A 16,034-nucleotide genomic window follows, 5' to 3' on the forward strand; every position below is an offset into this window, starting at 1 on the left:
ATTGGTTGCAGGAAATACTAATGATAGAAAGAGAAATAACAACAATTTTCGGTAACAAGTTTTTAATCAAAATTAAATTACATACACAATTAAAATAACGACATATTGCTTAAATAAAAATCAATTAATGAATAAGAAAACAATCATTCATTTTATAAATAAATTATACTTTGGGGGAACAACAACCAAAAATAGGCAGGAATGTATTGGAGTAATTATTGTAAGGGCACAAGAGTATGAGCACAAACGCTCATGTTCTCCAACTGTGATGACTCTCCCTACTACATCTGAGCACAAATGACTTTTATACATATATTTTTGATTTCTAAAATAATTACTAAATTATGTTCACATATATTTTGAAGTGAATTTAAATTGAATACTTATTATTATATAATAAGTTAAGAATCATTAATTAAGTATGAAAATTATGTGACTCGACTGTTCCAAAAAAAAGAGAATTCAATGTCTTGATTGCCACCGAGTACAATCTACATATTTACTTTACTAATGCAAGCTAATTGGCTAAGTTGGAAGGCTCACATGAGCATACGGAAATCTTGATAATTGGGGACTGTTAATACTGGTCACTACCAGTTATTCGCATCAGAGGTTAACAGAAAAAAAGAGGATAAGAAAATGGTCTCACAATTTACAAAGACTTTTAAGAGCGTCAAATTCTATGAAAAAAGACATACTATGTGTTCAAAAATAAACAGACAATATAAAAAAAATATATGACAAAAATAAATAAGTATAACATTAAACTGCCAAATTCCTCAGCCATAATTTGTTCAACCACAAAAATTATAAAATAAATATGAAATAAAATAAAAATTACATGAAAAACAAATTGAATGTTTGAAAGTACAAAATAGACATTCACCCATTCATGATTTCAGCTACACTATCAAATAGATTATATTTTACACACTCTAGATTCGCTAACTGTTCAGACTTTTCTCAATTTTGGTCGTTTCTTGACAGCATTAATGTTTTGGACCAGCTGGTCAATTTGGCTGTCGTCCAGGACGTTCTGCACGTTCTTGGCGCTGTTCTGCTTGCTGGAGGCGGCCGCCGACGCCACCTTCTCCGAGATGGTCCCCGCAAGTCCCGACAGGATGTCCAGGACCTTCTCCTTGTTGAAGAACGCCATGACCAGCAGGCCGAGGAAGGGGAGGATGAGAATCGAAGGCTGATTCAAATCTTGTTCAGAAGCCTTCACCTGCAACCGATATCATCGGGTTTAGAATTGAATCCGAGTTGTGGCGCCAAAATTAATTTTAACTTAAAACTTAAAAGCCCAACAGTTAGAAAATGAAGGGACAAAGGTTTACTTACTGTTTAAATGTTTAACTTTAACAAGTGTACTTGTATAAGTGTACACTAGCTAGTGCAGGTGCGTACTATTCTCTTGAGAATTTCAATATTTTATAGTAATATGACTTTTTAGAATTATAAAAAATTTTGTAAAAAAAATCATTATCAGAATTTTGTAATACATATATTTGAAATTATGACAAAATTGGAATTTTTAAAGCTTCTACTGCACCAATCATTTATCTAACGGCTAAAAAAAATATAATGTGAAAGTAATAGAAGCAAAAATAGTAATTTTTGGAGGACATTTCTGAGCTTTGTGACTTTAGTTAGTTCTCTAAAACAATATTAATTTATTATATGTAACAGGGATAGGACCGGTCTCCCTTCTCATGTCCGACTAGAAACTGCTAAACAGCTTGGTAGAGTTAATGATTGATGAGGAATAATGATTTTTAACATCCGCTTCAGTTTTATCTTATGCTAACCATTCATCCTTATCAAGTTTTAATAAAACTTTGATATCATGACTATGTTGCCAAAAAAATAACTAACCTTGGGTTCAAATCTGAGTTGAAGATGTTTAAACTTTCCGTCAGTGTTGAAGTAGACCGGCTCCAAGGTGTAGGTGTGGGTGTTCTTGGACAGGGTGGAGTCCAGCTGCAGCAGGTAGGTGCGGTTGTCGGCAGGCAGGCGCGGCAGGGTGAGCAGCAGGCCCGCGTTGGTGCCGGGCGCGTAGCCCGAGGCGTCCAGCTTGGCCGTGAACACGCTGGACGTGGGCTCCACCTCCGCCGCCAGACGCAGCTTCAGCGTCTTGTAGTGCTCTATCTTGGAGGCGTACACGAGGACCGTGACGTCTGTCACTATCAGAGGCTGGATCGCGACAAATTTCAATCCTTCGATGTCTTCTGCCTCTGATTTAACCTGGAAGTATAATTATTTATTAAAAAAATGCGTTTTTCTAACCCCCTATCCACACCCCATGTGGTATATGGCACTTTATCATATTGACGTACTGTTATTTTGATCCGTACTACATTTCCAGGTGTTATTTTGATTGGTGATCAGTCCAGGGTGAAAATAAATATTCCAGTGAAAAATCACCGAAATATATTTTGACTTCCCTGGGAATAAGCAAAGGCAGCCAAACTACGTACAACTGCGGAGGTCCTCACCAAAAAGTAACATTTCCAATATGTACTGCACAAAAAAATCCTTTAAATGCAAATCTGTTCTGTTTACAGTATTCTATCAAAATCTTAATTAAAGTTGCGACAAAACGTGACCAATCCAGTGTTAAACCAATATGAAATCATTAAATTGCACCAAAACGTAACAATTTTACAAGCTAGAATTCCTGATTAATTAAAATCATTTATAATGGAAATGTAAGGTTTTGGTGAGGACCTCCACAACTGAATAATAATAAAGGACATGTGTTTCGGACTCACGTTGAGCTCGATGTAGTCGGGTATGACCCGCGTGATGCCGGCCTCGCGAGGGGACTTGATGCGCAGGCGGTAGGAGCAGCCGCGCAGCAGGCCGCGCACCCGGAAGGCGCCCTCCTCGCGCTCCGCCACGCCCTCCTCCGCCGCACAGCGCGCCTCCTGCCCCGCCAGCGCCTCCGCCACCACGCTCACGCCGCCCACGCCACCCCCGCCCAGCGACACCACATGCCCCACGCCCGAGCACGCCACACGCACACCGCTGAAAACAACAACTGTCAGATTCTCGCCTTGGCAGGAAGCAATCAAACGGCTTTATTGAATGTTGTGTAGTAAGAATGTTTTGTGTATGCATATGTGTCGGTAGGAAGGAATTTCAACTGTAATTGTCGGTTATCTTGCTTTGACAATACAAAGATTTCAGCAAGTGTTTTTGCCTAGAATTTTAACTCATGAATTACATGAAATTATGGTAACTTTAAACATAAAAAGTAAATCCGCTCACGAGTAGGCATAGGCTATGAAACTTATAAAGTTGAAGCCTGAGTAGGGACATGATAAGCGGTGTTGCATAAGCCGTAGCTAGATTTCAGAGTCACTTGGACATAAGGTAATTCAAAGATTTCATAGAATAAAATAACAACTATTTAATTTTTTCCACATGAGTTTTATTTGACCAGCAACCGGATTTCGTGTAACCTAATTCACGTGGAAAATTACAAAGTTATTTTATTCTATAAAATGCAGTTCCACCAAAAATGTCAGTACAAAACATAAAATCTTACAAAGATTTCAGATCAGACAAGGTAATGCACATTATGTGCATTAATATATGACAGTGTGTGTATGGTGTGTATATGTCAGTGTATGTACGGTGTAATTTGTCGCTTTTCTGGTGTCGAACTGACCTGAGAGTGACGGTGTAGGTCTCGCCCTCCATGACAGTGATGATGCGGTGCGGCGGGGAGAACTTGTACTCTTTCATGAGGGGCTTGAGATAGTACTCTCCGGGGGCGAGGGAGGGGAAGGTGAGGCGGCCCTCGGGACCCGTGGCGAGGTTGCGCCGATATGAGGAGCCCCCGGACACAGACACCAGGGCACTCTGGAAAGGCAAAACCAAAAGTGTAAAAGGTTATAGTTTTTTTTAGGCATATTTATCTAATTTTATTTCAGCTTGACCAAGTGGTGGGCACAATCATTGACATATTTTGTTTACAACTACATAGTATTAAAATATATTAATAACTACATATATAATAAATAAATAAAACCCTTATCCGCACCCCAATGGTGCATAGGGCACTGCGTCATATAAACGCAGTGTTATCTTGATCGTTTACACATGAAGGAAAGGTGATCAGCCCTCCGCTTCAGGTACCAGTCCAGGGTAATATTGAATAAATATGACAGTGAAAAAATCACTTATATTTATTTTACCCCCCTTGGGAATCGAACCCGGGACCTCCGGAACGGTAGCCGAGCGTGCTGACCATTACACTACGGAGGATGGCAATATAGTACTAAATAGTACAACATAGTAATAACTACATAGTACTAAAATAATTAATAAAAAAATAATAAACAAAAAACTAAATAATAATAATTTTAAAATTTGTTGTATATAATTCCCAAGAGGAGTTAATCCAGCAGAGATGAAGAAGACGTAAACCGTATTTATAACTAAATTCATATTCTTTTCTCAGTAGACTTCATCCATGTTGAGAAATCATTGAAAATTTGTACTCTTTTATTTACATAATTGACAGTCTGAATTACTCTACTTACGAGCTAATATTTGTATATGTACCTGAAGCGGTTGGTTTGTAGTGGAGTCCACAATATTGACAATGATCTCAGCCAGTTTCTGCGCTTGGAAGATGCCCCTGTTGTCGGGTCCCATCATCACATAGGACTCCTTCTCAGCAGCGAGCGTGTACGTGTACGAAGCGTCCAGAGGACCAAAATGGTACTTGCCGTCTTCACCCGTAGTCTGAACTTCCTCCGTTTCTCCTAAAACAGTAATTAAATAAAACATTAAGCCAAAAAGAAAAGTTTCTGCAATTTTTCTACTTTCATAGCAATTTTCTAATATCATCTTTAAGCAATTGATAATTTGCAGAATAATATTTCAATAGAAAAACTAATACTAATCGCGAGACTGGCTTATCAGAAGGTTTATTCATTCATGAAATAACATAACTTAAAATAATGTACAAAACAAATAATCTAATGTCTAAAAAGTAAAAATACACTTCAATAATGTGTAACTAAATATGTAATTATTGAAAAAATATACATATACATTAAATCTCACTTTGTAACCTCACTTTTTCAAATATATTTAGGAAAAAGAAAAAAAAATAGTCCGGTTCAATTCATTAACAAGAAAACTAACTAAACTGAAGGAACCATGATAAAAAAATTCAATATCTTCAGACTAGCAACAACAAATCTCACTCTAGACAACTTTTTATTAAGTCAGCCGACACTCTTACTAAAGGTAATTAATTGACTCCCCTCCTCCCTTCATAAGATTATCTCATCTCTACTTACCTCCAGTGAGAGTGATGACCACTCCACCAATGGGAGGGTCTACTTTTCCGGATAGCACGATTCCCTGCGCCGCTATGAACTGCAGTCCCGACTCCACGCAGTGTCCCCCGGGGGCTCCGCCCAGGTAGTGGCCCCCCGACGGGCTGAACAGGAGCTGCCCCGACATGGGGGTCACTAACACCGTGGCACCCTGGGGGGGCATCAATTAATCGAGTATTAATCGCAATGATCTATAACATGGATGGCGAACCTATGACATGCGAGACGATTTTGTATGGCACGCGAATGAAAGAAAAAAAATAAAATATTATACTAAAAAGTATAATAACATATTTAAATAGCCATGTATATTTTTTTTTATTGCCATCTTTTATTTTGCCATTAATAATTACTTAATTATTTTTTTCAATGCATTGTTTATATTAAAACTCTGAAGTGACACAAGCATTTCATGTATTTTTATTTCCATGGCATGTGGCACGCAACATATTATTATATCAAAAATTTTGTCACTCAGGCTAAAAAGGTTCCCCATCCCTGGTCTATAACAAGTAAGCTAACAGATGAAAGGTCACCTGAGGCAGCATGACGGTGTGCCGGAAGACGAACATGCCGTCCTGGTTCTGGGGAAGCGGCTTGAGGGGACCCACCACCTCTCCCTCCTCCCTCCCGATGCGCAGGGTCAGGTCGTCCACCACCACGTCGGAGAGCACGGTGACGCCCACCGAGTGTGAAACGGCATTGATGACAATCATCTGAAACAATAAAAAAGGTTTTTATTAATCCAGCATAAAATGAGTTCTAGTAAAATAAACTATCTGAGAAAAGAATTTTTGTTGTTGCTGTAATATTTTATTGTAGACTACCACAAAATACATATTCTTTTTATGTCAAAAGTAATATTGAGTAAGAAGAAATGTAATGTGAGAAGTTTTTCAACTGATCGATATTACCAAATCAAATTATTTATTTATATAAAATTTTATTAGTAACAAATATCAGTATTACAGATAATTAAAAAAAAAATTATATCGTTGTCATACTGGAGAAAGTGACCAAGTGCATTGTTTTACAAAAACGTGATCATTGACTATTTGATATCTTACTAACTTAATATTGCCCTGAAAAAAGTCCCAAAGGATTTTAAACTTGGAAGTTTAATATATTGACTTGTTAAAAATGACTAACTGCATTGGTGTTTATTTTCTTGCCAAGCAAAAGTGACTTAAATGCCCCTCCTGAGCATTTTACAATTTGGTAGTTGGTCACTTTCTCCTGTACGACTACGATATACTTCTTGGGACTAATTTTGCTCGGACCATAAGCATTATCCATCCATCCATTAACCCCTTGTGTCTCTTCTTCCAACCCCGAGGATTTCAGTGCCCCGGGGGACCGCTGTCAACCATTCACCATCTGTAGCAGCAGTGCATCCTGGGGAGTTCCACTTAGAGAGACAACATGTATGGAGAAGAAGATTTCTCTTACTTTATTGGAGTCCCTCGTGTTGTGTGTGACAGTGGAGGGCTCGTACACGTGGCAACCCTTGGGGGTGAAGACATACTCTCCGGCCGAGGGCAGGCAGTGCTGGGATATACCGGCCTGGACATCCATTATACCGATACTGGTGCCAGTTGTATATTGCATCTGAAAAAAAGACGTAAAATTATTTCTTCCTCTTTGACTCCATTCGGAACCCATATGGTAGATGGAGGACCATACTATACATATACGGTGTCAACTTTATTATCAATTCAAAGAAGGCAAGGTGATTAGCATGCGCTGCAGATTCTTAGATATAGGAGATTCATAGTATACTGGTGACGAACAACATAACTGCTGTATCAGTGAGGGAACAAAGGAGGAACAGAGGTTAAGAAAAGAAGAATATTGGTAATAGCTAGAAGACTCGAGGGTTGCATACCCATACTCTGCACTGTTAACATGAACTAGATAGATCCTTATTACTAGCTGTTAAATCACCCTCATTAAGATAAGAATCAGAAAAAATACAGGATTTTCTACATATTATTTAAGTGCTTAAAAATGTAGAATTTTTATAGGAAATTTCAATAAACTCACTTCTGATTTGTGCGACATGGCGAATGTCACTGCATATCCCGTATGAACAAAGTCTGGAACTGTAGCCTCTGCTGAAGTCACTACGACGTTGTGCTTGGCCGAGGACCAACAGATGCTTTCAGAAGGCACCGACACCTCGTAGCTCCCGGGAAGAATTTCAGTGAAAGTGTATTTCCCATCTGCTGAGATACAGAGAGCAAATCAGAAAGATCCCAAAGATTGTGTTCGTGATGGTGTGATACAAAAGTACTGACTAATGGATGTAGATATTATATTGTCTAAATTTTTATTTTGGTGTATTCCTCATTATGCTCGCAAGTGTTCAGCAACGAGATGTTGCTGAATACTGGTGCAACTTGTATTCTATATATTAAGTGTTCAGCAGAATGTCAAAAGGGTAAAGAAACTATCCAAAATGTGAGAAGAAAAAAAAGGGCTAAACCAGGTTGGGAGTACTCCTCACTAAATAATATATAAAGTATATGTACACCCAAAGAAATATCTGATACAATTATATTTTATGATTTTAAGTGCTAGAAAAAAATTCAATTTAGGAGGAAAAAAATTATATCTCGATAACTTTCATAAATTGTCTCAGTTGCAAAAATATCTTGTAGAAAACACATTTAAAAACGAATATATGTATATCCTTGTCTCCCAGATAAGTTTCAGTACGAAATGAAAATATCAGAAAAAATACATTTTTGTTGTTATGTATATATTGGAGTGTTATTATAGGAACTGCAAGATTTTAAATCAAAATGAACAATTTTAGTATAAAAGTTTGATACTGCACCAAATCCAGATTATATTAATTATATATAATGAATTAATTATGTATATGCATTCATGTATATAACGTATATCCAACTATCCAACTACGCCACGGCATGCGCTGTGGCGTAGTTATATAGACATTCGACTGCGAAACTGGTGATGCGGGTTGAATTCCCCTGATTTATTTATTTTCAATTGGTCAGGGTGATTGTGTTGTATTTTTCACATTTACCTTCTCTATCCTTACTATCCTACCTGCAAACAAGCCTCTAAATGTAGATGACTTGCGGGTGATGCCATTTAACCGGTTAACTGCCAAAAGCGTCTTAAGACGCATCATTTTCTGTGAACGGAGCGCCGATCATACAAAAATTACGTCTTAAGACGTACCGTTTTAAATGAACTTTTAGTAAAGAAAATCAATTATTTAAAATGTACAAATATATTGAATGCATAGTGACATCTATTGAGAATATCTTTCTATACTTAGAATTGAAACAGAATTTTTTTTACCACTTTAAATGTAAATTTAAGAGAGCTTTGTCGTCGGAACAACTAATGGCACTCAGGGTTGTCCAATAATCTTCGAGTTGCCGTCACTGCCGAATCTGATGACAGTGATTTTAGTGTCGATTCTGATGATTTTTAATTTTTTTTTAAATAATAGTGTGTGTGTGTGTGTGTGTATATATATATATATACTTTTATTATTAAATTAACATAAACAATTACTTTTGACATATCATTTAGTTTTAATATTTTCTATGACAAATTTTGTGACAACCCTGCACCATGAACAATTAATTTTATGATTATGGATAAATGACTGCACGACTGGCGCGCTCTTCATTTATTTGGTAAGTTTTATAAATAAACGTTATTACACTTTCAATAACGATATGTTTAGAAGGTTTTATTTTTATCGTAAAATTCGCGGCGTGCTGGGTACCGCCATACATGTACCTGCTGGCAGTTAAAAGGTTAAAAAAAGATAATAATAATGCCTTCTAGATTAGTAAAGAAGGTAGGTAGTTACCTTTGGGCTGGAGCTGGGTGGGCTGCCCCGTGTAGGAGCCGTCGGGAGCGAGCGCGCGCAGGGAGACCGGCGCGGCGAGGCAGGCGGCCTGCTGCGCGTCCTTCATGCAGCGCACGCTGCCCGCCAGCGTGGCCTTGAGCTGCGAGAATGTGATCCCGTCCAGGGGGCTGTGCCCCACCATCACCTTCTGGGATAGCGGGAAGAACCTGAAAATGTCACATAGTTTGTATTCCTATCTAAATAATCAATACAAAAACAGTATTTTCACTTGTGAGGAATTGTGAAAAATACCATATCACTCATTGTCTGCTGGGAATACTTTTTAGTAGCGGTAGGAAATTTCATTGTACGCCAATTCATAGACGCGATGTAATCTTCATTGTTGATTTTGCGAATGGAAGTTGATCGTAACTGAGCTTCGGATACCAGTCCAGGGTAAAATTATATAAAAATTAGAGTGAAAATTAACTCATAAAATTATTTTAAACCTATGTAAATTGAACCCAGCACAGAAGCTAAATGCGCCAACCACTACAATATATAGGTAGAGGTACCCTCATGTTCATAGCTTAGTCTAATTGTGAATTGATTTATATATTTTTAGTAATAAGCATTATAAATATGCTTGAAAAATCACGGCAATTTATAAATTATAAAATTACGTTGGTAAAAGTCTCACTATCCATATGATCATTAGTTTACCTATTCTTAGTCTTAACATTCGGAGGGTTGTAACATGTAAGAACAAGATAATGTGTGCGAATTATCACAAAAAAGTTTTTAGGAGCAATGAATCATATAATCGCATTTATCATCTGTTTGTGAACACCAGAACTCGGTCGCGATAATGCACAAATTGAACAAACTCACTGCATCCCCTCCCTCCGATCCTCCTGCGAGACATCCACGCTGGCCAAGTACGCGCCGGGCGCCATGAAGGTGCACCAGGCGCCGTCGGACGAGATGGCAACGCTGGTGACGGGCGCCGCACCGGCGGCCGGGCGCAGCAGCACGGAGCGGGCGCGCAGGCCCAGAGCGGGCGAGCGCACTGCGCCGCACACGCGCCACCGCGCCGGCCGCGCCTCACCCAGCGTGGCCACGCCGCCAGTCGATATGGCGAGCGGCAAGTCGTCAAACTCGCAGCCCTCTGACAACAGAATAAAATAAATCATAAGCAAAGATTTTATAACAATTTGAATATCGGTGACATATTTCATTATCATCAAACCCTTATCCCCACCCGATGATGCATAGGGCACTGCATCATATAAACGCAGTGTTATCTTGATCGTTAACACATAAAGGAAAGGTGACTAGCCCTCTGCTTCAGGTACCAGTCCAGGGTAATATTAAATATTAGAACGAAAAAAAAATTGTATTTATTTGACCCCCTCTCTAGTATGAAAGCCGAGCGTGCTGATCATTCCACAACAAGGCGGACATATGTTTAATCGATAAAAATCTTTATTTTCAACACGGAACCCACTTTGACAGGTTCTCGAGTATTGGCAAGAATATATACCATTACAAATACTACGAGAATCATTCCAATAAATCAGATTTTTTGGGTTACACAGAATAGGAAAAGTATTAAACGTACCATCTCAAAAGGGGTCATACTAACCGGCTGCAATTTGAAGAATGTGCGTGCTCGCCTTCAGGTTGTTGAGCATGAAGTAACCGTCCTTCCCGGTTGCCACAGTAGGGTGGCCTACTAGAGACACATGAGCCCCGGCAATACCGCTGCCCCCTGCGTGAGTCACAACACGACCCTCGATAGAAAATCCAGTCACCTGAATAAACACAACTATGATTAAAATTCAGACTCAGGCCTTGAAGTGATCAATTTCCTCTTTCTTTAATCCCATGGCAATTATTTCACAAAATATTTTTAAGTCATAAAGCAAATGACTTATTTTTATTTTTTTATTCCAGCTTGACTAAGTGATGGGTGCAAAACTTAGTCAGCCATATACATACGACAAAAAGAAATAAAGTAATAAGGGGTTGAATTAGTTCTTGCCGTTTATAAAAATTTAATATTTCTCTGTGATTTAAATAGATTCCTTTCGTTTTTTTTTGTTTTCCTGTCCCCCGCTGCCTCGAACACCCACGTGGCACTTTCAACCGCCTCAAACCGCCTCAAAATTAAGGCTTTGGGCCTTGTTCATCGGCAGGGAAACTGGGTCCCGTATACTCTGAAGGAGAGGATATGGAAATGCGACTTTGCATGTGTGATTCACTCTTGCAACGGCATCACAGAAAAGGTTTTTTGCATCGCGTCATCACCAGCGATGAGAAGTGGATCTTCTTCGACAACCCCAAACGCTGCAAAGTCATCTGCCAGCCAGGTCAGCACTCCCTGCTGAAGCCAGCATTGCAAAACGCAACATTCATGGCTCAAAAACGATGCTTTGCATTTGATGGGATCAGCAGGGAGTAATTTTTTTCGAGCTTGTCAAAGCAGGCCAAACAGTCACAGCAGAGGTTTACAAGCAGCAAATGATCAAACTGAAAACAGCAATTGAAGAAAAACGTCCAGAATACGTGCCAGGCACGAGTCGATTCTCATTCTGCACGACAATGCGCGCCCGCATGTTGCCAAAGTGGTAAAAGAACAGATAAACTCCTTCGGCTGGGAGGTTCTGTCACACCCGCCCTACTCTCCTGACATCGCACCATCCGATTATCATCTGTTTCGGTCCATGCAGCATGGATTATCGGGAGAAATTTTCAAAAGTTATCGAGAAGTCGAGTTATGGGTTGAAAATTGGATTGCCTCAAAAGGTTTTCTTTAATAAGGGAATACGACTTCTTCCTGAAAGATGGGCCAAAGTAGTCAAGAAAGAAGGGCAATACTTAATACATTCTTACTTTTTAAAAAAATATATTTTCAATTCAAAATTCTACAAAAAACGGCAAGAATTAATTCAACCCCCTAATAAATAATGGCGAAAAATTGTGGAGATGTAGTTAGAAGATCAGCTCGCTTGCAAACGCAGCACTGTGCTCCAGTGCTGCCACATGTCCAGCCTCCATCTGTGCTCCACAAGCAGCTTTATGATGAGGTTGGAGTTCTTTATCAGCCTCTCCTGGAAGCCGGCCACTCGGTGCCTTAATAGCCCATCCCAAAGACATTTATACACAAGGAGTTATCAACGTCTACTCACGTGTTCAGGCGCATTAAAATGAAACGCTCTTTGCAAAGTCTGTACGTAGGACCATTCGGGGTCGTCAAGAGAGATTACAAAGAATATATACAATACTGGAAAATGGGGAAGAAAAACGAGTATCACGCCTTTATAAGCGATGAGGAGGCGAAGTACAATCCTCCCCCACCACCGCAACAGCAGAGTGAACTGTGGCCACATTCTACACCAGTGCATCGTCGTTATAAAATTTGTAACATTAAATAATTTTTGTGAATATAAACCTAGTACTAAAATCTGTAATCTTAGTTATTTGTAAGCATAATCTTTGTGAATATAAAAACGTAAATCATTCAAGTAGGTGTATTTATTTTTTTATCCATTAATAAAATGCAGCTTCTGAGGAGCATTAAATGGAGGCGTGGATGCACGTAATTAGTGCAAAACGCACATTTCCCCACATCGGGTAATTACCATCATGAAAATCAAGATAAATAGTTAGTTATACCTCAAATATATTTCCGAGCAGCAGGCTGTCATGTTGCACCTTGATGTCGGCGATGGTGGGTTGCAAGTTGAAGGTCATCTTGGTCTGGCCGGGAGTCCGGGCCAGCGGCACCAGGGAGTACGTGCCGGCGGGGACCAAGCCGAACGCAAACTCCCCGTTGGCGCCGCTCACTACGTGACAAATGGGGTTTCCCGTCACTCCAGGCAGCAGCGCGGTATTGCATCCTTCTATTTTGAATTGTACTTTTGTCTGGATATAAAAGATTATTGGTTTATCAATACTTTCTTTTGAGGGTGCAGACGCTCTTAGCAAAAGCAGAGACTGGCTGGGGTGTGAATTGATAATATGAGCCGAATTGGGTAAGGATTCATGGTATAAAAAATTCATGTTATATTTGGCAGTAAAAACAGAAATAAAATGTTCAAAACAAATTATACCATTTTCATAAATTGATTCGGAAGTCATTTTGTAGGAAAATGTATCCATTTTTAATTTTAGTTTTACTTAGTAAATTTCACCATTATTTCTTAAAATCTGCTTGACTTGAAATTTTATGAATTACAAAAATGACTTGAAAATTTATGAATTATCATATTATCAGCCAATGTGACACTGATGCAGAATGTATTTTGAGATGCGGAATATTTGAAAATAGATTATTTTTTAAAGTGGTATATACTGAGTAAAATTTATATTAATTTTTTTTTAAACTTTGCAGCAATAAAAACCGCTCTCCATTCCTCCGATAAGGCATTTCTATATATAAAATGGAAAAAAACTGTGAGCAAAAAAAATGTAGCTAAGAACAGGGGGCCAGGGGGGCGGTTAAAATAATACTACTTTAAGACTTTTACTTTTGTTACTTTTGTTATAAATTGACATTAGGGGCATACCTTATTCAATATTGGTGAATAGCTTAAACATTTCTCAAGGGAGTTGTACTTTATGTAATTTACACTAGTTTGTACGAGTACGGGTATATGACCGCGAACGCCCTAGCCATTGCTGCTAATCACTCAATCAATTAGCATGCGAATTCGCCCAACAAAACTCAAGAAGATAGAATGATAAGTCTCACACTTCGAGTGCAAGATCATTTAAAATCATTTGTTATGCGGAATGCCTACTCTAAATCTTTCTAGGAGTAGAAGAATGACTACAACCACAAACATGATATAATACTTATGACTATCAAAATTTCATAAAGCACCAAAAATAATGAAAAATTTCTTACATCTTTTCCAGAATGAAGCAGTACATAAACTCCAGCTATAGGACGGCCATCGTAAATGACTTTCCCACGCACATCATATCCCTTGACTGCCAGGGAACCTGCCTTGAGCGCAGTATTACCACCGGCCACCTGCACAATCGTGCTGGATGGATCCAACTTCCATCTTCAAAAGAAACACCATTATCACACCATAAAATATATGTTTGACTCAAACGCTAGATTTCAACATGTGAAGCATGTTAAATCCAATATTCCTCCCCAGTGAAAATAACCCATTTGGTAATACTTGAACATTATTTATAAATGATTAAACCGTTGAAATGCATCTATTTGTTAAGGTAAAAAAAACACACAAAACAAAGAGTGGGGGGGGGGAAATAAAGAAACCATTTTCAGTTTTAAATTTGAATTTAGTTCCGGATGAGAAAGGTACTTAAACAGAAAGTAAGCAGGTACCTTAAAATAAGAATAAGTACCATTTTTCTTAATGCACACAAGGCTAGTAATCACAAACACGAGAGAAATCACAACTGAATAACTTTAAAAGCTGTCATTACTATGCAAATTAAGCATCATACTTACTTATTATGGTGCGCTTTCACGGTGTATTTTCCAGGGATAACAGGAGTGAAGTGGAAATCACCCAACGGTTTGGTTTTTGTCTCCCGAACATCGCCCTTCTCCCCCACTAGCTGAACGGAGACTCCGGCGGGCCCTACCTCATCTCCTGCAGTCACTACCCTTCCCGTTATACCGAATCCTGTGAATTCGAAGTTCACATCTTGGCCCAGGAAACATGGGTCTGATTCTCCGTCGACATTTAGAGCGATTTCAGCGGGCTCGATGCTCCAGCCCGCCGGAGGATCAATCTTTAATACGTATTCACCGGGCTCGTACAATGGTAAAAAATAATACCCATTATTAGGAGCACACTCAGTTTTCTCTTTCAAACTACCCTGTTTAGTGAATCTAAAAAAAAACATAATTCCACTCATAAATACATAATAAAATTCTGCCGAAGACTTACAAGTGATCGGTCTAATTTAATTATAACCTAAAATACGTTGTTGTCAGTATACTCACAATTTAACCTGAACTTTAGAAAAATCTAAATTAACATGACTTTTTATGAAGCCACCACATCCTAAAATATCATTTCCTAGAGAACTATGTAAAATACTTAATAAATAAAATAGGGTAATGACTTTACCCTGCCATCTATTCGACGCCATCTTTATGGTAAAGATAATAATGATAAGGCAGATGATGTTTAAATCCAAACCATAGACAATTAAATGAACACAATACGTACCTACAGCAGTACATATTTGATTTCCGAAGTGTGCATTATATTGTGCACGGAATTTTACCGTCCGGCAGTCCGGTCAGCATGATAAAACGAATGATTGGATTGCCTTGTGGCCGTCTTTCTTCGGATCGGTGCGTAATCATGGTGCGCATAAATTCAATCACGCTAAACTGTCGTAGTCGCTATTATTAAAAAAAACCGGACTGCCGGACGGTAGAATTCCGTGTAGTGCACAAGCGCCCCAAGTGAGTTTGTTTTACCTTTTGCCACGTAAAATTAAAAACTGTAATTTGGAATAAAAAAATCATATTGATCTCACTTTTCTAATATTCTTCTTCTTCCTCTTTATTTAGGACTGTGTCCTGTCACTCTCCGGTTCGCTCCTGGGAGGTGAAAGACCAGCTCTCCATCGTTTTGGCAGTCTTTCTGAGGGTCTGCTACCTCTTATGCTGCTGTCCGCTGCAATCCTCACCACTCGATCTGAACACGCTCTTCCCACATGATTTCTCCAGAAACGTCTTCTTTCTCTTTCCCATCGCACAATATCTTCATCATCGCAGAGTTTTCTTATTTCACTCTGTCGCGAAGTGTTATGCCTGCAATGGGTCGTGGAATCTTCAT

At 38.9% G+C, this 16,034-nt stretch overlaps 1 protein-coding gene across 2 annotated transcripts; it reads right to left on the reverse strand.

Moving 5' to 3' along the window:
* Positions 1–45: 45 nt before the first annotated feature.
* LOC148313837 (BOS complex subunit NOMO1) lies at positions 46–15,359 on the reverse strand. Of its 2 annotated transcripts, none has more exons than XM_088257089.1 (16): positions 15,188–15,359; positions 14,687–15,073; positions 14,105–14,267; positions 12,871–13,119; positions 10,838–11,006; positions 10,084–10,360; positions 9,214–9,419; positions 7,401–7,579; positions 6,807–6,965; positions 5,894–6,073; positions 5,319–5,508; positions 4,573–4,775; positions 3,674–3,867; positions 2,772–3,027; positions 1,876–2,244; positions 46–1,225 (listed from the first exon to the last, which is right to left on the reverse strand). In XM_088257089.1, exons 1-16 carry the CDS (start codon positions 15,334–15,336, stop codon positions 953–955), a joined length of 3,603 nt encoding a protein of 1,200 aa, XP_088113215.1. In that variant the 5' UTR covers positions 15,337–15,359; the 3' UTR covers positions 46–952. The 2 variants fall into 2 exon arrangements, with proteins under 2 accessions (XP_088113215.1, XP_088113205.1); XM_088257079.1 differs by having other exon boundaries at positions 7,401–7,582.
* Positions 15,360–16,034: the final 675 nt, after the last annotated feature.

Source organism: Brachycentrus maculatus, unplaced genomic scaffold (genome assembly GCF_059751285.1).
Source record: "Brachycentrus maculatus isolate JH-2025_06_01 unplaced genomic scaffold, ASM5975128v1 h1tg000005l, whole genome shotgun sequence".
In the NCBI taxonomy this organism is placed as follows: Eukaryota; Metazoa; Arthropoda; class Insecta; order Trichoptera; family Brachycentridae; genus Brachycentrus; species Brachycentrus maculatus.